This window comes from Carya illinoinensis, chromosome 1 (assembly GCF_018687715.1).
Source record: "Carya illinoinensis cultivar Pawnee chromosome 1, C.illinoinensisPawnee_v1, whole genome shotgun sequence".
Taxonomy (NCBI): domain Eukaryota; kingdom Viridiplantae; phylum Streptophyta; class Magnoliopsida; order Fagales; family Juglandaceae; genus Carya; species Carya illinoinensis.
Genome location: NC_056752.1, coordinates 35,811,093 through 35,838,387, shown reverse-complemented (window position 1 = coordinate 35,838,387; position 27,295 = coordinate 35,811,093). Strand labels below are relative to the sequence as shown.

At 35.8% G+C, this 27,295-nt stretch overlaps 1 protein-coding gene across 2 annotated transcripts in view; it reads right to left on the bottom strand.

Annotated features, from left to right (window-relative positions):
- LOC122316305 (F-box protein At2g02240-like) overlaps nucleotides 1-18,934 on the bottom strand; it is a 74,111-nt gene extending 55,177 nt beyond the window's left edge. The window contains exons 1-3 of one of the 2 annotated variants that reach the window (XM_043132845.1): nucleotides 18,507-18,934; nucleotides 18,162-18,298; nucleotides 17,456-18,035 (exon numbers count right to left, since the gene is read on the bottom strand). In XM_043132845.1, coding sequence (XP_042988779.1) covers nucleotides 17,612-18,035; nucleotides 18,162-18,298; nucleotides 18,507-18,800 — 855 coding nt within the window. In that variant the 5' untranslated portion in view covers nucleotides 18,801-18,934 and the 3' untranslated portion in view covers nucleotides 17,456-17,611. Of the gene's footprint in view, nucleotides 1-17,455; nucleotides 18,036-18,161; nucleotides 18,299-18,506 lie in introns of those variants that run through there. The other variant, XM_043132840.1, reaches the window with a different exon arrangement.
- Nucleotides 18,935-27,295: the final 8,361 nt, after the last annotated feature.

Here is a 27,295-nt window from a genome sequence, read left to right as displayed (position 1 = left end):
AATCTCTTGATCCATGGCTTAAAATATGAGATCTTTAAACTAAAATATCACATGGTTTACAAATGTGTCCTAAAGAAGATCCAACCATCAAACTTAAAATCACATGGATAAAACTCAATAAAACATAGATCTAACCCAAAAACATCAAATCTTAAGCCTAACCGAAATCCTTTTGCATAGAAAAATCATATCTTTAAAAATAATATTAAATATCTTCAAAATAACATCCTAACATGAAAATAAGAGACTTAGGATCATCTTATAAAAATATCAAAGCCTTTAGAGTAAGATCAAACCACGAAATATTAAAATTTTCTCCAAACAAAAATTGTTTTTCCACTTCCATTTTTCAAGTTTCTAGATCTAAGAAAATCTATCAACAAAAACTTTATTCATACAACAACACCTCAATGGAAACTCATAAACATATGCTAACAACACTTTATAAACTTTTCAGACCAAGATATGTCTATTAGCTTGGCCAAAAGCTCCAAAAACATAACATAATCTCTAGTTTTATGCCCAGAATGACCTTTCAATGGTTAAAAATACGTTTTACCAATCAAATGACCATGGAATGAGATGAATAATATATATATATATATATAAACTAAACTCAAAGAAGAACAACTTGTATGAAAGATTCATCGTGTTAAGATACTTAAAATGGATCAAAAAGCTCCATGCAAAAAGACCCAGAAATATGCCTGAGAGAGCTCTTTTGGGTTTCTTTCTAAGAACGGATTGAAGAAGTGATAAAAGGGAAGAAAGTGTGTCTTGAACGACTCAAGACTTCTGGAGGGAAAAGATATGGACTTGAATGACCCTTGATTGGAGGTGACTATATGACATAAAGTGGAGAATAGTGAGGAGCAAAGGACTGCCTGCAAGAGCTGTGAGGTATAAAGGTTGATGAGGTGGGTTCTCCTTCACATCAAGGCACTATTGGGTGCAGCCTGTGACGCCCCCAAATCTCCATGCACAGACACAGGAAAATCGAGACGTCCGGATGATGACATCACGGGTCATCATCCTATCGACGAGTGTCAAGTGTGTGTAAAAGCAACAAATGTGCAAAAAGAAATACGCAGCGAGTAACGACGAAAGTCATGACTAAGTATCAGAATTTTTCTTGTTTAATACAAAGCTATTCAAAACATATAGAATAGAATATTACAAAACACAAATATTATTCAAAAACCAAATACAAAACATAAACTTCACTCAGAACTCCAACGGAGCCGCATCCTCGGGCTCAGCCTCCTCCTCCTCCTCGAACTCTGCACCAAAATCTACGGAACCAAAAATGGTGCCGCAGGTAAGTAAAATCCAAACACCACTAGATAAAAACATATAAAACTCAAACAATATGCATAAAAGAAAAACCAATGCACATGTCCCATAAAATCATAATTTTTCCACGCACGCCAAAAACCCATTTGGCCCAAAAACATAACCATTAAAACCATTTCTCGCCATTATCCCAGATAATGGCCCAAAACACCATTTTCCCAGAAAATTGATCAAAAGCCTCAAAACCAAACCTCGCCATTTTCCCAGAAAATGGCCCACATCCGAAAACTATAAAAACAATCTAATTATGCATGCACCATGATCTCCCCTAGGGATCATCCGCACACCCTGGCTCTGTGCCACACCGCAGGTAACGACTACACATGTGACGCCTAAGCGAGCGATGCCCAAACTCGAGCCCTGCACGTACCTGGCCAGGCCATTCTCTAGTCCCCGCCACTCTAGAGATCATGGAGTCGACACGACAGCGTTACCGTATCGTGCGATCCGGTCGTCGCCCTGCGACAACCCAGGGGATGTCACTCAGTATTATCTACTCCCGAGTGACCAGAGGAGCTCCACCGAGATAATAACCTATCCCGGCTTGAGCTCGTGAGACACACGCACCCAAAAAACGGGATTTTCTCGATTAAAATAAAATGCACAAATATGCAATATGCAACGCACGCCTCATGGCACGAATAACCAACCAAATCACAAACAAACATAACCAAGCACTCCATTCTCAAACCATCCGACCCCCGAACTCCTCGGACTCAGTCCGGAATCAGCCAACCAACAGATAAATATTTATTGATTGAGAAAAATATATTTAAATCTAAAAGTAGAGTTTAAAAAATACTTACAGCGCTATATGGTATTTTTAGAAAGCTCACAGCGTTGCAAACGGCGGAAGAAAAGCAACGTAACAGTAAAATTTCACTGTGGCCGTGGGTTGTAAAATACCCACTTTTGAACGGGAACAAACCAAGGCTCGGGATTGATGGGGAATGATCTAAGGATGTTTATGAAGCTAAGGGAAGTGGAGTTTGGCTGTGGGTGGCGGTGAAAATGGTGGTTGGAGGGCTGAAATGCCCAAAACGGAAACTAGCTCGTGGGAGCTTTTTCGGCGACTGTTAGAGGCCGAAAATGGGTGGGTTAGGATGGCAAGGAGTCGGTGATGAAGTGGTGAAGAGGTGGTGGCTGGAGGTGGAGCGACGGCGGTAGATCGGAGCAAAAACCGTGTGGCTTGATGGGCTTTTTTCAGCTAAACGGCGGCTCCGTTGGTGGTGGAAATTTATGGGGTGGTTCACCGGAGGGAGGGGAAGAAAATGGTAGGGGTGGTGTGCCGCACGGTGGCCGGCGGAGGTGGGTTTGGGTGCTAAGGGTGATCGGCGTGAAGGAGAGGAGAGAGACAGAGAAGGCGCACAGGGGAGGGGGTCGTGCGGGAGAGAAAAGGGGAAAAAGAAAGAAAAAGAAGGAAAAGGGAAAAAGAAAAAGAAAAAGAAAAGAGAAAAAGAAAAGATGAGGGAAAATAAATGAGGTCCAGTCCTCACTCTAGAAACCAAAACAGATCCACCAAAAACGACATTAAAAACCGTAAAACGACTAAATAAATAAAACACAACATCAAATAAATTAAAAACCAATTTAAAACACAATAATTTAAAATAAATAAACAAATATATTAATTAAGTTAAAAACAACCATTCAGTGAAAATACACGTAAAAGCGGGTCATCACACAGCCAATGATAATGGATGGTATGTCATGTGGGGGAGGAAACTTCTGCAAGAAGGTTTGCCAAGGTGGCCAAATTTGTGGGGCTTGGTGGGCCTTAACCAAGGGGGCTTCAATTTGGGGTTTAAAGGGGGTTTGGTTAGGGTTTGAGATGCTATCAAGCCCAAATCCAATTTTTCTTGGCCCAATCAAACTTTCAAGGTTTAAAAGGTTGGATAATAATGTCATAACAAGGATTTGAGAAATTAATAGTATGTGAAAGTGATTTAATCAAGTGATCATCACAATGCTAGAAATCAGATAAATAGGGTTTGAAGGCCAACTTTAGGGTTTAGGGAAACCGTTTAGGGTTTCAATTTCAAACAAGATTTTGGGGTTTCAATTGGATTCTAACCATTTAAGGTTTCACTAGGGTTAAAACCTTCTTTGATTTGGCTCAATTTGGTTGATCGGATGAAAAAAAGTTTTGCTTAGGTGGCATGATCTCATACCCTGATTACTTTTACAAATCCATCTAATGGTTCCTCTTTTTCCAAGTGTCTAATACTATTCACTATGTATGGTTAAGATCTTACCAAGTGTCCAAATAAAACTTCTTTAGCCTAATTTGGACATTCTACGCAGGGATTTTAAAAACACTGCACCTAGTACGTATATTGAGGTTACTATTCATGCCAAAAAATGCATAATAAACTTAATACTGAAAAATCCTAAATATTCGTATTAACTTACAGTGAAAATCATTTATCAAAACTCAATCTCGAAGTGCCCCTAAAAGTAATTTCACAGTTTTGAATAAGCGTTTTATCCGAAATTATGAAAATGAGTTATTGCGTCATAAAATCCTAAATAATCAGCTGAGTCTAATGGCACAGACCGTACTATGTTCTGACACTTCTAACTATCTCAAATAATTAAAATCACAATTATGTCAGCATAGTGAGTGATAACACTGACTATGTTGATAGACTAAAACTTGTATGATTGGTCGATTTGTAAAAACTTATAGGGTTTTCACGAGATTCCTAAAGTTTATAGAAATTTCACCATTGAATTTCTAACGGGCTGTTACACGTATGGTTAGTTTATAGTAGTTCCTTGTTGACCTTATTTTGCTACGACAATGCCTTGTGGAGACTAAACATGAAACACAAAAAATCTCTATATTAGTGCACAATTCTATGTGGCAAACAATATAGAATTTTTGATCTATGAACACCAAGAAAACTACATATTAGCACAATATATTTGTGGCACACTTGCTACCTTGATTCGAAATTTGCAAAATTAAAAAGCCAGAATCATAAAGATGTCACCATTACCTTGAATTCCTTTCTACCCCATCACATACGTAATTTCTACAAAATATCTCGATCCACCTTGTCAATACCTCCTACTAGTACTTCTTTATGATATTCATAACTATTGTAGATTCTATGGAGCTCATAATGAAATAAATTGAATCGCTTGCGTAGTTGTAGAGTCACTGTCCTGCGATGATTTTTCTTTTCCCATTATAATATAAAATCAGCCTAGGATACAAACAAGGAAAGATAATTAGCATTAGTGTTCTAATTTGCACTTCCCATTAATAGCATGAAATGAGCTTTTCTTACACAAACGCGATTACACAGCTCTTCATTCTCATCCTTAGGTACATCATTCCAACGATGGTAACTGATGTTAGTATGATGCTTGACTATTGATGTTACCCTTCAAGGAAATATAGCTACGTTCACACATGACACCTTACTATCTCTGTCCTTGATTAGTAAAAGAATTGGTCCAATCTTCTGGAGGTTTTCAAACTTGTGTTTTTTGTCGGTCCCCAACCTTGCTTCTTACTCACAAATGCTGAAAGAAATTTCCCCTCACAATAAGTCTGTCAATACTATATATTATGCAATGAAATCAAGAGCAAACTCAATTAATGTCGAGAAATGACAAATTAGAAAAATCCCATAAACATTTTATTATTACGTTTTTTGAAGAAATGCTATCAGAGTACCTGTCTCTACCTTTACAGGGGAAATTCAGTTTTGCAAACCATATCTTGTGGTTAGGTTGAGTTATCTGATGAGGAGGTAGTTTAGTCCGTCAGTGGTTATGGAATCGGTGGGGGTGATTGGAAAATAGACTGTGATTGTGGTTGTGACTCTTCTGATCTAATTAATGCATGTCTAGACCTCCTGAACCTTCCACCTCATGCATGTATCCTTCCTCTTACCATTTTTTTCGTCACTAACAAACAACTTGGTTGGATTGTGGCTGAGCTACATCAAAACTATAATGTGAGCAATATTGAAAACTGCATGTGTGATATGATAAAAGATACATTTCACTCTCATTAACTGTAAATATGATAAAGAATTTCCCTTTTCTTTTTAAAGAGTCGAACAAAAAAAGCCCATAGTGATATATCTATTTTTTTCATATATAATATTACATCTAATTTTATTGCTCCCCTTGTTGTTGCTTGGTATTTGGTATTCTCAAAGTTTCCTCCTAGTTTGATATCTTATTGCTCTACTTGGTATTCCCAAAGTTCCCTCCCAATTTGACACACTAAAAGGTTGAAAAATGATCTAAATTGAGGGTATTTAATAAAAAGCATTTACACATATTATGCAAGACATTGAGAAGCATTTTAGACATATTAGGCTAGTTGTGACTAGAATATTATATATGCATTGAACCAGTTCCATCTGTAGTGAATCTACAGCATAAGGTGCAAGTCAATAATTCAGTGTGCCAATTCCTTAATGGTAATAAGCATGGCAATATGTAGACAAATCATGTTTGCTCCTAATGTTATTATTGGTAGATGAAGATGTATTTTTTTCATTAATTTAACTGAACACTTGGAGTTAAGTTGAGTTGAAAATATCAAAGTAAGTAGCAAGTTAAACACTGCCTGATATGGTGTATTTGGGTGGGAAAGGAACGTCATAAATTGAAAACTGAACAGACATTAGAGGAGCTCAAAGCTTTATTTTTTAATAGTCTCTTCCTACAGACTCCAGTGGTCTAACTTTTCATAAATAAATAAGTGAGTCTATACATCATGTGTACTTGGGTCTACTTTGTAATGATTATAACTTATAGAAAAAAGTCAAACATTGAGATGAACCTATATTTATCTGAGAATGTACTCCTTTGAGATGCATTATGCTTCAAGATTAACAATTTATGCCCCCTTATTACGTTGCTCAACTAACTGACCTAGCATTCTCAATAACTAAATTATTAATGAAAATTCTTTGTATACCTTTCTTTTCCAGTGTTCCTCAAAGACCTACATATATTGTATAAAGATTCTACCATAGCATCGCATTTGTCTATGCCATTTTCCCACAAATTTGATAGTTCATCAAGTAATGGCCGTAGGTAAACATCAATTTCATTTTCAGGTGACTTAGGAGCATGTATGAGTAATGATAACATGAAGAACAGATCTTTCATGCATAACCACAGTGGCAAATTATATGGGACTAAAATTACTGGCCATATGCTATATGGTTTACGCATAATATTGAAAGGATTGAAGCCATCACTAGCAAGATCGAGCTAAATGTTGTGAAGATCTCTAGCAAACCAAGGATGGTCTTTATCAAATTTCCTCCATACCTCAGACTTGGCAAGATGCCTCAAAGTGTTATTATCTCCTGCCCTTTGTGCTTGATGCCGCCTCATGCTAGTTGTTGTTTTATTGGACATGAATAATCTTTACAACTTTGGTTTTAGTGGAAAAAATCGCAATACCTTTTGGGGTACTAATTGTCATCTATGTGGCATAGATAACCACCTGAATGCTGCACACTTTAGTTAATCTTGCTTATTGGCATTTTCCTTCCAATATAGTATGCAAACATTTGGACATGCATGTATTTTGATGTATTTAGATCTCAAGCCTCACTCTAAGGACCGTGTCTCATTAAAAAAGTTAGGTAAGAATGTATCAAGGAAAGCAATCTTCAAAAGTTTAATAACCATGTTAAAGAACTTTACACTCTAGCCACCAACTGTTTTGATGTGAAGCAACTTCACAATGAATGATAGCTATGAAAAGGTTGTACAACCATAATAAAGTGGACGCCAAGCATCTTCCAACTGTTTCTCAAAAGTGGTTAGTTCTAGTTGCATTAAGCTAGGACCCCCACTATGTGCAACCATCTCTTCATCAACACCTACGGTTGTGGCGGCATGAATATCACCTAGCATTTCATGTATGTCATCATTGTAATCATCATCACCATTGTCACCATTTTCACCATCCTCTCCATCATCTTCATTAAAATTCAAAGATTCTTGCACCCATGAAATATCCATTCTGTGTAATTTGGATCCATCATTGTAATAAATAAATTTCCTTTCACCTTATTGGTAGGAAGAAACAAAAAATTATAGCATCTTCAACAAGGACACCTCACTCTATTATTTCTGTCAGTGTGAGCTCCAGCCATTGTGAGAAATTGTCTAACCCCTTGGGCATATTCTATTGATCTAAACCTATCTCTGACATGCATCCAACTCTTATCCATCTAATGGTATGCAACATTAATAATTACGAATTGGGTAATTAGGAAAAACATCAAGCATATGTGATTCCACATCTTAGACTGTATATTGGTTGGGTCTCTACTGCAAAAAATAAAAAATAAAAAGTAAATCTATCATTGATGCTATAGATTTTCAATGGCCACATACATGCTCTAGTACTAGAATTTGCCTGAAAAATTGTAGTTTATGAGTAATATCAAATAAAATACTAATTGTTGAATATAGACTCATAAAATCACAACAGTGGGCAAAAACTAATGTAGTGATAACCACCACATATATGTTTAAGTACGTTTTTTAATTATAATTAGTTTCTAGACCAAATGAAGTTAATGGAATTCGAGACAAGAATATTAATTAATATGCATTTTACAGTTAAAATCATGTTATTTTCTAATTATCTTAAAAAAATTATAGCCATGCTGATGACATCCAATTGATGGAAAACTTCCTGAAAGATGCCCCAAAGCTAGATGCTCCAATTACCCTCAACGGCATACAAGTTACTAGAGGCTTATATTAAAAAATTATGAGATCAAAAATAAATAATAAAAAAGGAACTCAACTTGTGAATCTAGATTGACTTACATTTGATAAGATAAGACCTTAAAAAGCCAGTCAAGTAATAGCTCGAGAAGTCCAAATTGAAAGTGGTCGAGTTCAAGATTTGAACCATATACAAGTGGCTTTTCAAGTAGAATTTATATTAAATGCATGGAAATGTATGAGATGAAGATAATTTTAATAGATTTTATAATAACATCATTGTATGATATGAAGGCATTTTATACTATGTGAGCGCCATTTGAAGTTTTAAACAGTCTTATCTATATATATTGCTGAATTTAGTTTTCATAGTTAGGTTTTTCATAGAAACTGAAGACATGATAATGCTAGCTTAACATAGATAATCAACTATATAAGCAACACAGAAATTAAATTAACATCCAACTAAGTTGGGCATAAAAACAAAATTTGCAAATGTTTGACTCTAAATTTGTGACAAATGATCATTCGTTGTTGAATGACCATTTACCCACTATAAGAAGAGGCCCCATCTTGTAAAACACATCCTCCAAAACATCAACAGAAACATAATTTTCTACAATAAGCCCATTCATGTCCCTATGATGCTATGGTTATAAAGAAACTATATACATTTCCCTTGGTTCAAAATTAAACATGGTCTACCAAACTTTAATCAAACATATGGCATCCAATGATGGGAAAGTGGAAAATTCAATTTCCCGAACTATACTATGAAGATGCCCAATCATCTTGCAGTCATAAAAGCATGAAATATAGCAATTCATGAAGGAGGCCAACTAATATAGAGCAAAGAATGCAAATACTCAAGTTATGTAGGTGAGAATTGATAATTGAATCGTGCATATGAAGTTAGAAAACTAGAGGGACAAATGCTCCAAAACTATTAATACATTTGTAGACAAAAAATTGGAACACATAACAGTATTGGTGGATAAGTTATGGCCAAAAATTAGGGCACATAAAACAATCTTTAGATGTTAGATTGATGTGGGTAATACCGTAAATGGAAATGTAAGCAAAATAGGGGTTTAATGAAGATCGATTCAGACCAAGAGAGAGATTTTTCATGTGAATATCAAGACTTGATCAATCTGCATAAACCACTTCCTTCATTGATGTGTGTTGAAATCGACGTTAAAACTTGAAGGCCACTCGACATTCCTAAGCGATATTAGGGTTCATTAAAATTTGGGAGAAATTTGGTGAATTGGACATACGGGGTGCATATATATAGATATTCTTTTGCATCATAAAATTGGAAACAAAAGATAAAATGTCTATCCCAATAATGTGAATTGTTTTGCGATTCAGTGAAATCGCCGCTTAACGTATGGAGCTTGCTAGTGTTTTTTTTTGCATCAGTATAAATACGATGCAAATGCAAATAAATGGATGCAAATGTAATTTACATGGTTTACATTACGAAATTTGACCAATTGTGTTGTTAATTTGTGACGGTTTTAACAAAGATGTAATAACTTTTGTCCAGGTAATTTATTCAATGACGAAAAAGAATTGGACGCAAAAGGCCATTTTTGTTGTAATGAAACTACCCTTGACTTATACTTCCTTCAGTTAGACCCATTCAAGTCACACTTCCAACACATGACATTCAATTTCATGTTCTTATATAGTAGAGTGAATCTGCATGCTTCACTTTAAAGGTCGAGGCACAACCCTATCAATTTCATCATTCATTTTCTCCATTCATGCATAATTTAACCAATACTTTATCATAATCCAAACTAAACATAATACACAAATTTAAGCCAACTTTGAGGCTCAAATGTTGTATACTTATGCTTAATACAGACTATATGTGACACCCCCAGATTCTGTTTGGGATCGAACGAACATCTGAAGCGTCAGGACATGCAACACAAGGTTACCTGCCTCCATTCATGACATATAAGATGCAATATTCCTAACATACATCTAACATTATGAAATATTCGTAGCGGATAATTTTTCTTTTAGCAATACTATGCATCAAACTTATAATATCCCAAATATTTAAATCGTAATTTAAGCATACTTAACAACATAAATATCCACGATTTTAGTATGAGTCTTAGAAGACTGTAATCTTAAAAACATGGGAGGTCAAACTCCATTATTACATTACCAAAATACACTATTGAGGATGTTCGGCGAATAACTCGTATAACTAGACTAATGAGGCCAGAATACTATCAAAAAACTAACTGTGGAAGTTATAAGCCCCGTGTCATGTCTACGGTATCTAGTCAACCTCCTTCAGTCTACCAATGTTCACTCAATGCTCTAATCCTAAGACATCGCCTACCATTTGGGGGGAATGGTAGTTGGGACTACTACAGTGAGATTTGATTACAAATCTTAGAAAGTTAACAAGAAACTCTCACAACAGTTAACGATGAATGCATGGTGGTAAAAGTATGAATGCATAATTAAAGTCGTAAGTAAACATAGCATAAGTTGACATACAACATGGCATAACTGATATAACTTGAACTGAAATGTGAACTGAACTTGACTTGACATGACATGAACTTAAACTTATAATATAACATGGGCTAGCAACATAATATGAACATGAACTTGAAACATAACATAAACTTGAAATTAACACAAACCTGAGCATAACATGACATAAACGTGAACTTAAGACATAATGTAAACATGAACATAACATAACATAACATGAACGTGAACTTGAACATAACATGTACATGAATATAACAGGACATTAACGTGAACTTGAACATAACATGTACATGAATATAACAAGACATGAATGTGAACTTGAAACATAACGAGAACATGAACATACCATAACATGAACGTGAGCTTGAACATAACATAAACGTGAACATAACATGATATGAACATGAACTTGAAACTTAACGTGAACAATAACATAACATGTACGTGAACATAACATAACATAATATAACATGAACTTGATCTAAAACTTATTTTTATCTCATAAGGTCACCATGATTGCTTTTCTTATCTCATGGGGTTACCATGATGGTGTATTCTTATCTGATGGGATTACCATGATTACTTATTCTTATCTCATAAGGTTAACCATGATTGCTTATTCTTAACTTCTTGACCTGAACTTGAAATCTTGTTCAATAGACTTAATTAATAACGTGACCATATGGGTGCTACACAGGTCCCCTTGAGCCGTGTGTTCCTGCCGATTACCGCATCACAACACAGGTATCTACACCAGCTGTGAGTGCGTATTCTAAGTGTCACAATTGATGTATCTCACGTAGTGTATGCTCCAGAGTTGTTGTAGCCCTATACTTTATGCTCCACAGTTATAGTGGTCCCATGAATTATTTCTTCCATACTTGTTGTGAACATACGTAAAATAAAATATAGCTTCATCGACGTTAGTGTCTGGCATGCTCCGATGACCAGCTAATTAGGCCCTATTTGCAACTTGTTGACTATATTTCGTCAACTCAGGGAATTTCACACCTATTTAGACATTCTAGAGTGAACAAAGGGGTTCCACTAGGATACTACCTCATCCTAGCACTTAGGGTCGTGATTGAAATGAATAAATTAACATGAACGTAATCTCAAACTTGACTTAACATAAACTTAGTCTGACTTCTTTACTTAACATGAAATTGGACTTGAATTCTGACAATCAAAATGATTCCGCTAGTCGTTTCGTCAGGAATAGTGAACAATCAAAATGATTCTGCCGAACATATTCCCTTAGAGATACTCAGATAATCAGAATGATTCCATCATGAGTATTTTAAATAAGATACCCTAACAATCAGAATGATTAAGCCAAGAGTATCTGCATAACTAAACTTGAACTTAACTCAAAAGACATGACTTACTTGATATGGAAACATTTCGTAACATGACCTAACATGTAACAGATATCATACTTAACATGACATACTTGCAATAGTAAATAATATATGATATAACATACATGTAATATATGGCATACTTAAAATGGCATACATATAATATATAGCAATACATGACAAAATAAATTATGAACAGATAAATATTCATGACAGAATAAATCATGCATAAAAGATAAACATCTAATGACGTGGCATGGCATTGCATATATGATAACATACATACATAAATTGTAGTTCCCTTACCCATCATACATATGCAGTAAACTGATAGTAAGTTAGAAGCTAACTTACCTCGTTTGTCACGTTTTATGAAAATAAAGTACGAAACATGAGGAACTGCAAGAAGATATTCTAAAAGTTAGAAATTTAATTACTAATAATTAGAAATGTGTAAAAGAGACAACTTAGAGTAAAATTACCATTTTACCCTCTACATGAGGAAAAATGACAATTTTATCCCTAACTTAAGAATTTCACATCTTAACTCCAAAAATTTTCAAAATTTACATTCCTCAGGTAAATTTTGTCCTAAACTCAAATATCAACTTAGATAGATTTAAAACAAATCACAGCTAAGGAAAACACACTATAGCCAAAACATCCATAGGCCATTTCTCGTGATTTTTGTTGCAATTTCTTCCAACTTCAAAACTCATGCTTAAACCAAAATTTTGGAACAAGGATCTTCCTATCCTAAGTTTAAAACTAGACTTAAAAAATTTATTTAGGAAAAGCTAATAATCAACACCAAACTTTTTGTAAAAAGATCCAAACACTTGAATCACAAGTTTTGACCCTAAATTAAAACATTTCCAAGAATTCCAAAAAATCAAATCTTACTTCCAACATATTCATAACATCATTATAAGATCAACCGTGCTTTAAATCATCAAATTAAAGTCACCAAAATCACAAAATAACACTTAGGATTTTTGGTTTTACACTTAGCCATAAAACATAAACTTTTTTCTCGACTAGCTTTGATAAATCTCATGATCAATGGCTTCAGAAGGTGACATATTCTAAATAAAGCATCACATGGTTTAAAAGTGTGTCCTAAAGAATATCCAACCATCAAACTTAAAGTCACATGGCTAAAAATCAATAAAACATGGATCTAATCCAAAACCATCAAATTTTAGGCCTAACTGAAATCCTCTTGCATAGAAAAATCACATCTTTGAAACTAATACTAAATATCTTCAAAATAACATCCTAAAATGAAAATAAGAGACTTCTTATCATCATATAAAAATATCAAAGATTTAGAGTAATATTAAACCTCGAAATATTCAAACTTTCTTCAAACAAAAACTATTTTTTCACTTCCAGTTTTCAAGTTTCTAGATTTAAGAAAATCTATCATCAAAAACTTTATTCATGCAAAAAAATCTCAATAGAAACTCATAAACATATGCTAACAACACTCCATAAAATTTTTGGACCAAGATATGTCCATTAGCTTGGTCAAAAACTCCAAAACATAACATACTCTCCAGTTTTACGCCCAAAATGTCCTTTCTATGGTTAAAAATACTTTTGACCAAACAAATGACCATGTAATGAGATGAATAATATATATACGAAAACTAAAATCAAAGAATAACAACTTTTATGAATGAGTAATCATGTGAAAATACTTACAAATAGTCTAAAAGCTGCACGCAAAAAGACCCAGAAATCTGCCTGAGAGAGCTCTTTTGGGTTTCTTTCTAAGAACGGGGTGAAGAAGTGATGAAAGAGAAGAAATTTTGTCTTGCACTACTCAAGAATTCTGTAGGGGGAAGATATGGACTTATGACCTTTGATTGGAGGTGGTTATGTGACATAAAGTGGATAATAGTGAGGGGCAAAGGACTGCCTGCAGAAGCTGTGAGGTATGGGGGTTGTGGGGGAGAAAACTTATTCAAGAAACTTTGCCAAGGTGGCCAAATTCGTGGGCCTTGGTGGGCTTCAACCAAGGGGCTTCAATTTGGGGTTTAAATGGGATTTAGTTAGGATTTGAGATGCTATCAAGCCCAAATCTAATTTTTCTTAACCCAATCAAATTTTCAAGGTTTAAAAGGTTAGATAATGATGTCATAACTAGAATTTGAGAAATTAATAGCATGTGGAAGTGATTTAACCACGTAATTAAACACAATGCTAGAAATTGGATCAAAAAGGGTTTGAAGGCCAACTTTAGGGTTTGGGGAAAATGTTTAGGGTTTCAGTTTCAACCAAACTTTTGAGGTTTTCAATTAGATTCCAACCATTTAGGGTTTCATTAGGGTTGAAACCCTCTTTGATTTGGCTCAATTTGGCTAATCAGATGAAAAAAGCTTTTGCTTATGTGGCATGATCTCACACCTTAATTTCCTTCACAAATCCACATAATGGTTCGTCTTTGTGCCGGATGTCTAATACTATTCACTATATGTGACTAAGATCTTGCCAAGTGCCCAAATAAAACTTCTTTAACTAATTTGGACATTCCACACTGTGATTTTGAAAGCATTACACTTAGTATGCTTATCGAGGTTACTATTCACTCCAAAAAATGCATAATAAACTTAGTACTAAAAAATCTTAAATACTCGTATTAACCTACAATGAAAATCTTTTACCAAAACTCAATCCCAAAATGTCCCTAAAAATAATTTCACAGTTTCGAATAAGCATTTCGTCCGAAATTATGAAAATGAGTTATTGCGCCATAAAATTCTAAATAATCAACTAAGTCTAGTGGCGCAGACCATAACGTATTCTGATACTTCTAACTACCTCAAACAATTAAAATTGTATTTCTGACACTATAGTGAATGATAATACTGACTATGTTGATAGACTAAAACTTTTGCCATTAGTTGATTTGTGAAAACCTACGGAGTTTTCACGAGATTCCTAAAGTTTATAGAAATTCCATCATTAAATTTCTAGCGGGCTGTTATACTATCTATTACATATATATGGTACATATGTTTGATGCATGCATCCAACCAATTTATACATGTACCACACTCATTTATAATCTAAGTTTAACATACAGTTCACCAATCTTGATATTTCAACTTCAGTCATATTTCACTTAAAAATCCAACCCATGACACTAAATACCATCTACACAATTATTTAATCACAACACTAACATCCAACTCAATTTAATAAAAGGGAAATAAGAACTTACTAAGGAAGAGTTGTTGTTTTGTGCATGCCATGTTTTAAAGGTGTGTTTTAACACTCTAGGTAGAAGAAGAACTTAAGAGAAGGAAGAGGTGTCGACTTTGGGGCTTAATGTGTAAAGACTAGTGAGTTGAAATTTCTAATACTGTGTTATAGATATGTTGGTGTTCCAAGGGCTAAGCCTCCACTGGTTTTGTTGGAGCTTGGTTTTTTCTTTAAAAGGACACCGAGAGGATGACTAGATGGTGCTGTTGTTTGTTTGGTGTTATCTAGTTCATGTTGGTTAAAGCTTGAGGAGGTGGCTTACAAGTACATACTAATTTCTAGTGGTTTGATGTACAAAATTGGAGGTTTAAACTTCATATACCACAACCACATAAACTCATGGTTCCACAAATTATCAACCCCACACAATCATCACACTTCACAATTTCACAGCCAACATATCACTTTACCAACACCTCCAACTACATAGCTTATCCCGACACTTCACACAATATATAAAGATGTCATAAATTGTACAATAATCTCATCACTTCGCACAATATATAGCCACATCACAATTACATCACAAACTACATCCTACTTTTTCTTAGTCTATCATAACCAACACATCACAATCACATAGTTTCACAATCTCAACCATGGCCTCCTATGATCCATGAAGTCCAACACTATACTATATAATTATATAAAACCTACCCATATAAAAGAGGTGCTCTGTTTTTTAGGTTGCTAAAATAGGGGACTATGAGATGGCGTTTGAAGGAGTTTGGTGGTGGGGAGCTGGCTAGCACTGAGGCTCTGTTTGTGGTTGTTAAGCTTGCCCTGCATGGTGGAGAAAGAGAGAGGGGGGGGGGGGGGGGTTGTGTGTGTGCTAGTAGTCAACTGAGGGAGGAGAGAATAGAGAGAGGTAAATAGAGAGGGGAACAGAGGCGTTGGGGGGTTGGGTGTGGGTTTTTCCTGGATGTTGCTATTCACGGTGGCTTGTGGTTGAGCTTCCATTGTTGGGCAATGCTATCATGGCTAAGATGAAGAGAAACTGTGAGGGAGAAGAGGGGAACCTAGAGAAAGAGGGGTTCGAGAGGAAGGGAGAGGTGTTGCAGTTGGCTTGTCGATTTATTATGCTTGGAGGATGAAGGTGGAGAGCTTACTGGCTACACATGGTGTTGTGCCGTGGAGAATGGTAGTAGTGAAGCCCTAATATATATATATATATATATATATAGAGAGAGAGAGAGAGAGAGAGAGAGAGAGAGAGAGAGAGAGATCCACAAGGAGAGGGTGAAGTCGAGGGAGAGGAGAGGATGGTTGGTCGGCAACAGCATGCTTGAGGAGGTTATGCTATCGACGACAGAATAACAGGTTAGGAGGAAGTTGGGAAGTCATGTCTTGGGGGAATGACGCGGGGAAGGGAAAAAAGAAAAAGAGAGATGAAGAAAGAAGGGGGAGGGAACTTAGGTTTTTGTCCCAAAACTGTAGTCATTTACATAAAATGATTTTTTTAAATTATATTATTTTTAGAGTTTCAAAATTAAAGAGACTTATTTGAAAATTAGGTTTGGTCCAATAATACTAAAATATCCCATTAAAATAAGTTTTGCACTTGTAAAAATATTTAAAACATTTTAAAACATCTAACTCAATTTAAAAATCATCCACTAAATTTAAAAACAAAAATTCAAAACTTTTAACATACTCGCGAAACTTACCAATCGAGAGGAAAATAAAGAGTTGGTATCTCCTAATCAAAACAATTAAAGAGCGAAGAAAAGTCAAACAGCAACGAATGGACCGAACTTAAAGCTGGTAGGGTACAAGAGGGCAAATTAAAGGGACCGACAAAATAAAAAATGGACTTAACTTTAGCTTCTTTGGCCTCTTTCGTGGTTTCTCTACTGTAATAGAGAGTACTCAAGAGCCAAGAGAAGACGAAAAAATTTGATTCATATTTGACTTTTCAGAATCAATTCTCCGGCCAAGACTCGTGTACGTAAAATTCAGTGTTGAACCACATTAAATATAGCTCATTTATCTTTATTTTCTGCATTTATTTCACTGCAAAAGCCATAGATGTACACCACTAGCACAGCCTCTACCGCTCTGGAAGATAAATGCACCAACATAAACTGCAAGAACTCAATGTGCTATACATGTTTGTAATTAGTATGGTAAGGTTGTGATCACCATACCTTTTCCGGACAGGGACTTGACTTCGTTGTGATCTATATTGCCAATGAAAAAAAAAAAAAACAATCTCATCCTACCAAATGGAAGTATATTCATGAATACAAAGCTTTGCACATCAACTGGTACCGCACAAAACATCTTAACAAAAGTAAACAAACCCAAAAAGAAAAAAATAAAACACAAACCCATAACAAAGCCACATCGATCTCTTTATATTATATATGTTATCATCTTAAATCTTTTGGTCGAACCTCAATGCCATGGATCACAAGGCCAGACTTCCAGTTGAGGACTTCAGTCTCCCGCAAGTGCATTTCGACCACTCTTTCTACCTGGTCATGATTGAAGAATTCCCCCATCTCAATCCCCATCCACATGTCCTCTCTGTCTCTTGGAAATCGTGCATCCTCGTCCTCGGGTGCATCATCCATGGATGTTCGTGATAGCAAATAAGCATTGATATAATCACATCTGATCTCATCTAGAAATCTAACCAACAACTTCACCGGCTTGTCAAGCCCATGGGATTGATCCCCAATAGTGTAGATAAGGTATGCTCCGTATCTGGTATTTGGGGACAGAATTTTGGTCTCAATTCTGCCCCATACATAAAGCCAACACACATCCACAAGATGAGCGACCTCCGAAAATCTGCACATGATTCTTATAATGTAAACCGTAATTTATTGACAAAACAAAAACTAAATAAATATACAAAGCATGTTGTGTAAATTCACACACACGTTGATATAGAAATAGAAAGTTGGGGAGAGTGACCTGGATTTGGGTAAAACTGGTGACTCGGCAAGAGAATACCATTTCCAGTATTGTGAAGCGTCTCCCCATATTACCCCTAATTCTCTCGCTCCCAGCATGTATGTCTTTTTCCCACTCCATTTATGTATTGCAAAACTCTGTTGAATCAGTTTACACTTTGATGTCAAGGATATACAATTTTTCAAGCAAAATCAATGAAGAAAATTGTATCATCCTTTGATCCCTACCTTCTTTTCCCAAATATAAAAGTGCCATTTTTCCAATATTCAAATTGTGCAGTGCTTCTAACAACTTATAATATATATTAAGCAGACAAAACTAGAGGGAAATTCTTAATATGCCTACCCTGTTGCCGTTGCCGATGAGGATCGGATTGTCGCAGAGGCTGAAATAAAGATCTTTCTTGGACAAAATATTCAATGATGGCGACGACGAAACCGATTCAGAAATGATTTGCTGATGATCGGGAGGCAGAAGCGCCTCCCACACGAAATTGGAAGCAGCAACGGAGCTGAATGTCTGGGAAACCAATGACATCCTGCATGCATCAGGAGGGGATGTCTTCGAAATTATGTCTGCGATGCACTCTTCCGGCAGTTCGCTTGTAATATCCATAATTTCCGAAATCTTTCTCTTCATCTTCTTCGTTTACACGATATCTACAGACTCATTTGTGTGTGTGCATATGAATTTATCTACATAGGGAGAGAGAGATAGAGAGAGAGAGAGAGAGAGAGAGAGAGAGATCAAGAGATGTGAAAGGAAGCTACTTGGAAAACTAAACGTCGATTTTCAACGCGAGTATATAGACACGACCATAGAAGCTACATGGAAATTAATGTTTGAGAGACGTTTTTGCAAATATGCAAAACTTGACGTGTAAAGCACTCTCGTTCAATGGTCAAAGGGATCATATATGCTTTACTGTAGTTCATGACGCAAATTTTTAATTTATTATTTCTTTTGGGAATAATATTTAGTTCAATCAAGTTTTGGATCCAAGATTATTAATTTGTTATTTCTTTTGGGAACAATCTTTAATTTAGTATTTTTTCACAAATCTGTATGTAAAGTTTAGCAAAAGAAGATGATTGGATGGAAAATATAGTATATATGATTGCTAGATATAAGAAAATTTGGTAAAAAAATATAATTGGATAGGAAATATAGAAAATTGATTTGTAATTAAGACATTTATATAGAATTTTATATGAGTTTAATTAGATATTTGTAGTTATATATTAGCATTAAATGATCATTAAAAATATAAATTTTTTAACTAATAATTTAATCAGAATATGATTATTAATTAACATATAATCAATAAAATGGTAAAAAATGATAAAAATAAATAATTTAAATTATTAAATAATTAATAATATTTTAATATATAAATAATTAATGAATAATTAATATAAAGAGTAGAGGTAAATGGAATAATTAAGTAAATACAAATTCTCGTGACATTAACAAAAACTTGGATTTTGGTTCTAGCAATTCTAAAGACTTTGACAAAACCATAGATCACGTTGCCAGAGCAGTGTTTAATAGTCTTTGAATAGAGAGAGAGAGAGAGAGAGAGCGCTGGACTTTCTTATAAATATAAAATTAATCCGTGAATAACACAGAAGTTTCTGATATATATATATATATTAACCTTCCAAAAATCTTATATATATATATATATATATGTATATATATTAACACAGAAGTTCCGGGTTAGGCTTGAAAGTTCCGTATTTAACGAGGAAGTTAATTTCCTCGTGCGAAATGACTTTGTAAGCTAATTATTATATGCTTATGATCTTAAAAGAGTGCACCTAATTCTGAGTATATCTTTTAATAGTTACAAATTAAAAGATTTAATCATTTAAATTAAAAAGATGCATGATTAGGAAATGATCTTTTGAAAACCTTTTGATCAAACTAGCGCTCGAAAGGTTCCAATTAGATAATCAATCCATTTTATAAAATAAAAGTTTTAGATATAGTTATTTTTGTATATTTTTTATATAATTTATTATTATGATTGACTACATCACTTTTTGAATATAAAATAAATATTTTAGTCAATCACACTATGCAAAAATAATTGTATATATCATAACTTTAAATTTATGTTTTTTTAAGCTTGATCCTACTTTTTATATCTTAAATTTTTTTTATCCTAGCTTTTCTTAATTCACTTTTAATTTATCATTACATTTACAAGAAGCAGTCCCACTATTACTTGATATTATAAAGTACGTACGTTGAGATGAATATATATGTAGAAATTAGTATATATAATTTTTAATAAAAACATAAAGATTTAGTCATATGTACAGTTATATATGGACTCTCTCCCATATTATATGACGAAAATACGCATTTTCTATACGGCCTAGAAATAAATGCGGAGCATATCTGCATACATGGACACAGCTCGCAAAAACTGAGGAGAAATTAAAGAAGATTATGGAAATAAAGGAGAACCTGCAGAGGAGAATGAAGAGTAGAAACGTCGTAGCGCCGAACTTAGCAAGGCCACAGTACAAAGCCATAACGAGCATCTAGAAGAAGCACAAAACGCAAAGGGACAACCGCCGAAGAGTTAAGAAAGAAAAGACTACATGATGAATTGCGCAATCTTATCGATAAATATGAGGAGATGGCCAAAAAGATAAGAGCATCATCCTCGATCGAGCAGCTGTTAAATTGCATGAATCTACCCTATAGTGCAGAGGTGATGGCTACTCAGCTCCCGCCAAAATTTAAAGTCCCGTAAATAGAAATGTATGATGGGTCTTCACAGTTTTTTCGGGAAAATAGCTTGTTGAGCCTTCTCATTAACATTGAAGGCATGGTGAGAGTCTAGTTTGGAGCACTGCAACCTAGGTCAATTGACAACTTTAGAGAATTGGCCAAGCAGTTCCTAATGCAGTTCATGACAAGCAGATTATGCCAACAACCTGTTGCATATCTCTTAACCATTAAACAACGAGAGGAAGAAATTTTAAACGCATACCTAACTCGATTCAATAAGGAGAGGCTAAAACTCTGAGTGAGTTTATGGACAGAACTGACGACTTTGTCAAGCGGAAGACACCTTACAAGCCCTTATTGAGCCAAGGAAAAGTGAGATGAAGTCATAAGGCAAGAATGCCAACAGAGCAAGAGACAAGAAGATCGGCTCAGGCCAATAAGAAAGAGGGCACGAGAGACAAGCACCATGGGGTGAACAAGGAACCCAGCTCATTCACAACAACTTGAATGTACAAGAGAAAGAGGGTTCCTCGAGAAGGGAACAACGGTAGGCAAGGATAGGGCAATACTGCTGCAAGTACCATCAATCAGACACCCACTGGACGGAAGACTATACTACAACGAAAAAGAGGGTGTTCAAGTTGGCAGGTAGTGGAGAGCTCGAACAGATGCTCGTTGAACACGTAAAGCCAAGGCTAGGAGTAGAGCAAGAGCGCAATCCATAGCAAAGAACTAACCTATAAAGGCAATGGCCGACAAGAAAAGATGGTCGTGATGCCCCTCGCCAAAATACTAGTCGTGATAATGCACCTTTGGGAGAAGTCCATACTATAGCTAGGGGATTTGCTAAGGCAGCGCATCAGCTTCTAGTGGAAGAGCAGATGCCCATAAAGCAAAATATGAAGAAGTTTACATGATGGACAAACCACCAAAGTACCCCTGGCACAATAATACAACGACCATCTCCCTTGGGGAAGAAGATTGTGAGGGGGTCTTGTACCACATGACAACGTATTGGTAGTAACCCTTTGGTTGCCAACTATACCACCTGAAGAATTCTAGTCGACAACAAAAGCTCAAAAAACATCCTATTTTGGAAGGCTTTTGTTAGGATGGGTATAGACGCCAAAAAGTTGCGGCCTTCTCCCACCCCATTGAAGGGGTTCTCTAGGGACGCAACCCAACTAGTGGGCACCATAACCCTCCCTGTCATGGTAGGAAAAGAGCTATGTGAGGCCAACACGATGACCGACCTTCTGGTGGTCAAGGCCCCATCATCTTACAATGCTATATTAGGTTGGCTGACCCTAAATGGCCTTATAGTGGTTACAGCCACCTACCACCTTATAATGAAATTTCTAATAGAAGCGAGAATAGGGGAAGTGCAGGGCAAGCAAGCCCGGACCCAAAAATGTTATGTGTAGGAGCTCAAAGTAGGGGGTCCGATGTTTGCATTGCCAATGGCCACACGCAGCGTGAACCACTGCCCCCGCCACCAGTTCTCCTCGATCGTGGCTTGGAGGCACAGGCCAAATAAAATTTACAATGGGCAAAGGCAAATAAACCATTGGAGCTGGTGACATTGCATCCAGGATGGCCCGATACAACAACACGGATAGATACACAACTTTCCCTTGACATACGAGAAGCCTTGAAGCAACTGCTGATCGAACACAAGGACGTGTTCACATAGATTCATGAAGATATACCTGGGATTTACAACACAGCCATTGAGCATAGACTATTTGTCAACACAATATGCAAAAAGGTCTACCAAAAGGGAATATCATTCAGCACAAAGAAGTATGCATCTATAGCTGAAGAAGTGGACTGTCTCCTTGCCGCAAGGTTTATCAGAGAAGCCCACTAACCCGAGTGGTTGTCCAATGTCATCCTGGTCAAAAAAGCAAATAGGAAATAGAGAATGTGCGTAGACTTCACTAACCTAAACAAAGCATGCCCAACGGATAGCTTCCCATTGCCGCGGATCTACATCATCGTTGACGCCACGACAGGACATTGAATGCTGAGCTTTATGAACACCCATTTAGGATATAACCAAATCCATATGAATCCAGTGGATAAAGAGATGACATCATTCATCATAGACTAAGGGCTAGACTGCTACCAAGTCATGCCTTTTGGCTTAAAGAACACTGGGGCGACCTATCAAAGGCTCGTGAATTGGAAGTTCAAAAAATAAATTGGGCAAACCATAGAGGTGTATGTCGACAACTTGTTGGTAAAAAGTAAGGAATCTCCTCAGCTTCTAACCAACCTAGAAGAATCTTTTGCGGTACTCCACTAGTACAGAATGAAGTTGAATTCGGTGAAGTGCACCTTCACTTAGGGTTCAAGAAAATCCTTAGGCTTTATCATGTCTGAAAGAGGGATCAAAGCCAAGACTAAAAAGATTAATGTGATTCTAGACATGAAACCACCATGGAACATAATCAAGACCTAGCAGCTAGCAGGCAGGGTGGTAGCTTTGAACAGGTTCTTGTCGTGATCCATGACTCACTCAAAAATAAGTAGCACTAAAGCTATCCCAAGTGCAGGAGGATGTCGTGTAATAATTATGAATAAATTCCTAGATCGTCTACTCAGGGAAAGTTACTTAAAAATCAAACTCGTTGAAAAGGGTAAAAAACTTCACAAAGAGAAAATAAAATGATGGTATGTGCAATGGATGGAAAAGGGTACTAGTCATGGACTAGATTCATGTTTTTAGATTTTGATTATCGGATTAGAATGTAAAGGACTAATAGATTAAACTCAAAAATTAATAAAACTAAATTAAGAATTAAACTAAATTAGAAAGTAATTGACAAAACATGCACTGAAATTGAAAAGCCCCAAAATCAATGTTCTAGGGTTCATCATTGTATTCAAATCACAAATTCGCAAATTAAACCATCATAATTGTAATCACTATTAAAATGAAAGCTTAACGAAACGATAAAAATAAATAACATGAATTAAATGAATAACAAATAAATTACTCAAACGTCTAAATCAAAATTCTCCAAAATAATTCAGAAACTCAAAACTGAAATGAAATAGCAAGTAGGGAATTGAAAAGATCAAGTCAATTGAATGGAGATGAAGATTCGAAATGGTGGAGGAGGCTGAGTTGCAGTGGCAATTGGACCCCTCAAGGAGTTCTTCAATCTACTGCAGTGTGAGCAAATGATCCAGTGAAAATTGTTTAGCTGCATGAATGATTGATTGTATGAATCCTCCTCTCCGAATCTGAATGAAAATCAATGGAAAAAATGAATTCTAAGTGTTTCTCTACTCAAAACTGAGTTTTCCAGCCAAGAGTTGGCCATAAGATGTAAAAAATCATTTATATACTCTGACGGCGGAATAAACCCTGATCTGTAAAATACGATATTCGCTCGAGCGACCTGTTGAGCGAACATCGAGCGTTCGACTCTGCCTAAGTTTGCTCGAGCGGCATGTCAAGCGAACATTGAGCGTTCGACTCTGCCTGAATTTGCTCGAGCGGCCAAATGCCTCCGCTCGAGCGATCTCTTTTCCCGCAACTCGCTCGAGCCCACTGTCGAGCGCAAGTCGAGCGTTTAAATCTGTCTGACTTTGCTCGAGCGGCCAAAAGCCGCCGCTCGAGTGATATGTACCATAAACCATATTAATCAACAGTTGATAAAATTAGAGCAGAAATTCATGCTTTTAATCAATTAAAATCACAACTTTGATTTATTTATTTTTCCATATAAAACCAATGATAAAGTAATGAAAGAATTAATATATATTGGTTCCAAAAGTATTAAAAATGCAATAATTCAGCTCAATCACACCCCCAACTAGCATTTTGCTAATCCTTGAGCAAAATAGTGAAAATTAATTGAGATGAATATTACATAAAGATCAAAATTCAAACAAAAACAATCAAACATAATTCTGAATTCTCACAAAAGTGACACATTACTACTCAACCCCCAAGGGTTATACCCACCAAGACTATCTCAACAATCTTTCACGTAGAATTAAGACAAATGTCTTAGAACTCAAATGTGTGTGTGGAGCTAGACCGGTTGTGTGTTCCTCATTACTAGCCATGATTTGCCATAGGATTTTTCAACCGTAAGATTAATAATTGCTGATTCTAACTACCTCAAAGCCCAAGGGTCTAACAGTTTTTACACCAGCTCTGTTTTTAAAGGTTGGACACTCAACCCCCAAAGTCTTGGGTAACTGTTTCTAGCCCTTTTTATTTAGGAAAGTTCACTAAGTCGCCTTTATTCCTTTTCTCTTTTTTTTTTTCTTTTTCTTCTTTTCTTTTCAAATCCTTTTTTCTTTTCTTTTCCTTTTTTTTTTTTTGGCATGGCTCGGTAGTCCTGCAATTTACTTCTCCAATGTTAAATCAATGAATGGTAAATAAGGAACACTACAAGCGTAAGCATGTGCAAAATGTCTTTCAAAATTTGTCTTTCGTTCTACAAAAACTTAATCAAGTTTCATCTCAATAAGCATAACATCCCGGTGTTTCAAGCCACATATCAACAAAATATGATGCATCAAAAATCATGCTCTATGTTTTAAGCTTGAAAATAAATCTTCACAAATGATCCCGCTCAACTACTCCACCAAGATGCTCAAATTTTGCAAATCTTATTTTTTTATTTTTTATATATACTTATTTTCTTTTTAAACTGTGCACACATGCTACCCCCAACTAGTGAGAGACATAGTCCTCAATGAGTCGAACGAAAGAAAAGAAAGTGCACAGACCTAAGCAAGCAAAACAAATAATCAACATGAAATATAAAATCAAAGCAAAAGAACAAATAAAAACAAAGCAAGTTAAGAAAATTGTAAAGAAGGAGAAGCAAATCAAAACACTTCCCTGGGGTCTTGCACAAGCAAGATCTCTTCATGTGGATCAAAGACCTTCAGAAATGATTTTAGACGTTGTCCATTGACAGTGAAGCTATTACCATTCTTCGGATTGATAATGTCTACCGCACCATGAGGATGAACGGTCTTTACAATGTAGGGCTCACTCAATCGGGATTTCAACTTTCCAGAAAAAATGTGCAAGCGAGAGTTGTAAAGAAGAACTTCCTGGCCAAGTGTGAAATGTTTTGGATGAATTTTTTGATCATGCAGAATTTTCATGCGTTCCTTTGCAAGCTAAGCATTGTCATAAGCATTCTGACGAGCTTCATCCAATTCATTGATCTGCAATTTTCTCAACCCTAAAACTTCATCAAGTGACATGTTAACATGTTTTATGGCCCAAAAAGCTCGATGCTGAATATCAACAGGTAAATGACAAGCTTTACCAAAAACTAATCGATAAGGAGACATCCCTAGATTTGTTTTAAAAGTTGTCCTATAAGCCCACAAAGCATCAAGAAGTTTAACCGACCAATCTTTCCTATTAGGCTTGATGGTTTTCTCTAAAATAATTTTTATCTCCCTGTTTGCCAATTCAGCTTGCGCATTTGTTTGAGGGTGATAAGGGGTAGAAACTCTGTGTGTGATGCCATATTTCTTCGTAAGTGTAGAAAATGGTTTATTGTAAAAATGAGAACCCCCATCACTTATAATAACTTTTGGCATGCCAAAACGAGCAAACAGAGATTGCAAAAATTTCAGGACAACATGATGGTCATTTGTTTTGCAAGCAATGGCCTCCACCTATTTTGAAACATAATCCACAGCCAATAGAATATATGTATTTCCAAAAGAAACTGAAAAAGGTCCCATGAAATCTATTCCCCAACAATCAAAAATTTCTAAAGTAAGAATAGGGGAAAGAGGCATCATGTCTCCTTTGCTAATGGATCCCAATTTTTGACAAGGCTCACAAGTCTTGCAAAAATTATAAGCATCTTTAAACATGGAAGGTCAGTAAAAACCGCTTTGCAAAATTTTTGAAACTGTTTTCTTTGCTGAAAAATAACCACCACATGCACCCATATGACAAAATCTCAAAACCGAAAAAAACCATCATCAGGAATGCATCTTCGAATCAATTGGTCCGAACAATATTTAAAAAGATATGGATCATCAAAAATAAAAGTGTCGTACCTTAGAGAGAAACCGACGCTTATCTTGGGTGGACCATTCAGAAGGCATTCGCTCAGTCACCAGATAATTTACTATATCAGCATACCAGGGAGCTCTATCAACCACAAACAGCTGCTCATCCGGGAAACTATCATCAAGAGGAAGGCTGACATTTGAAGAAGGAGATAATGACAATCTAGAGAGGTGGTCAGCTACCACGTTCTCAACTCCTTTCTTGTCCTTAATGTTGATGTTGAACTCTTGAAATAATAGAATCCAGTGAATCAAGTGTGGTTTTGCATCTTTCTTAGCCAACAAATACTTAAGAGCAGAGTGGTCAGTGAAAATAG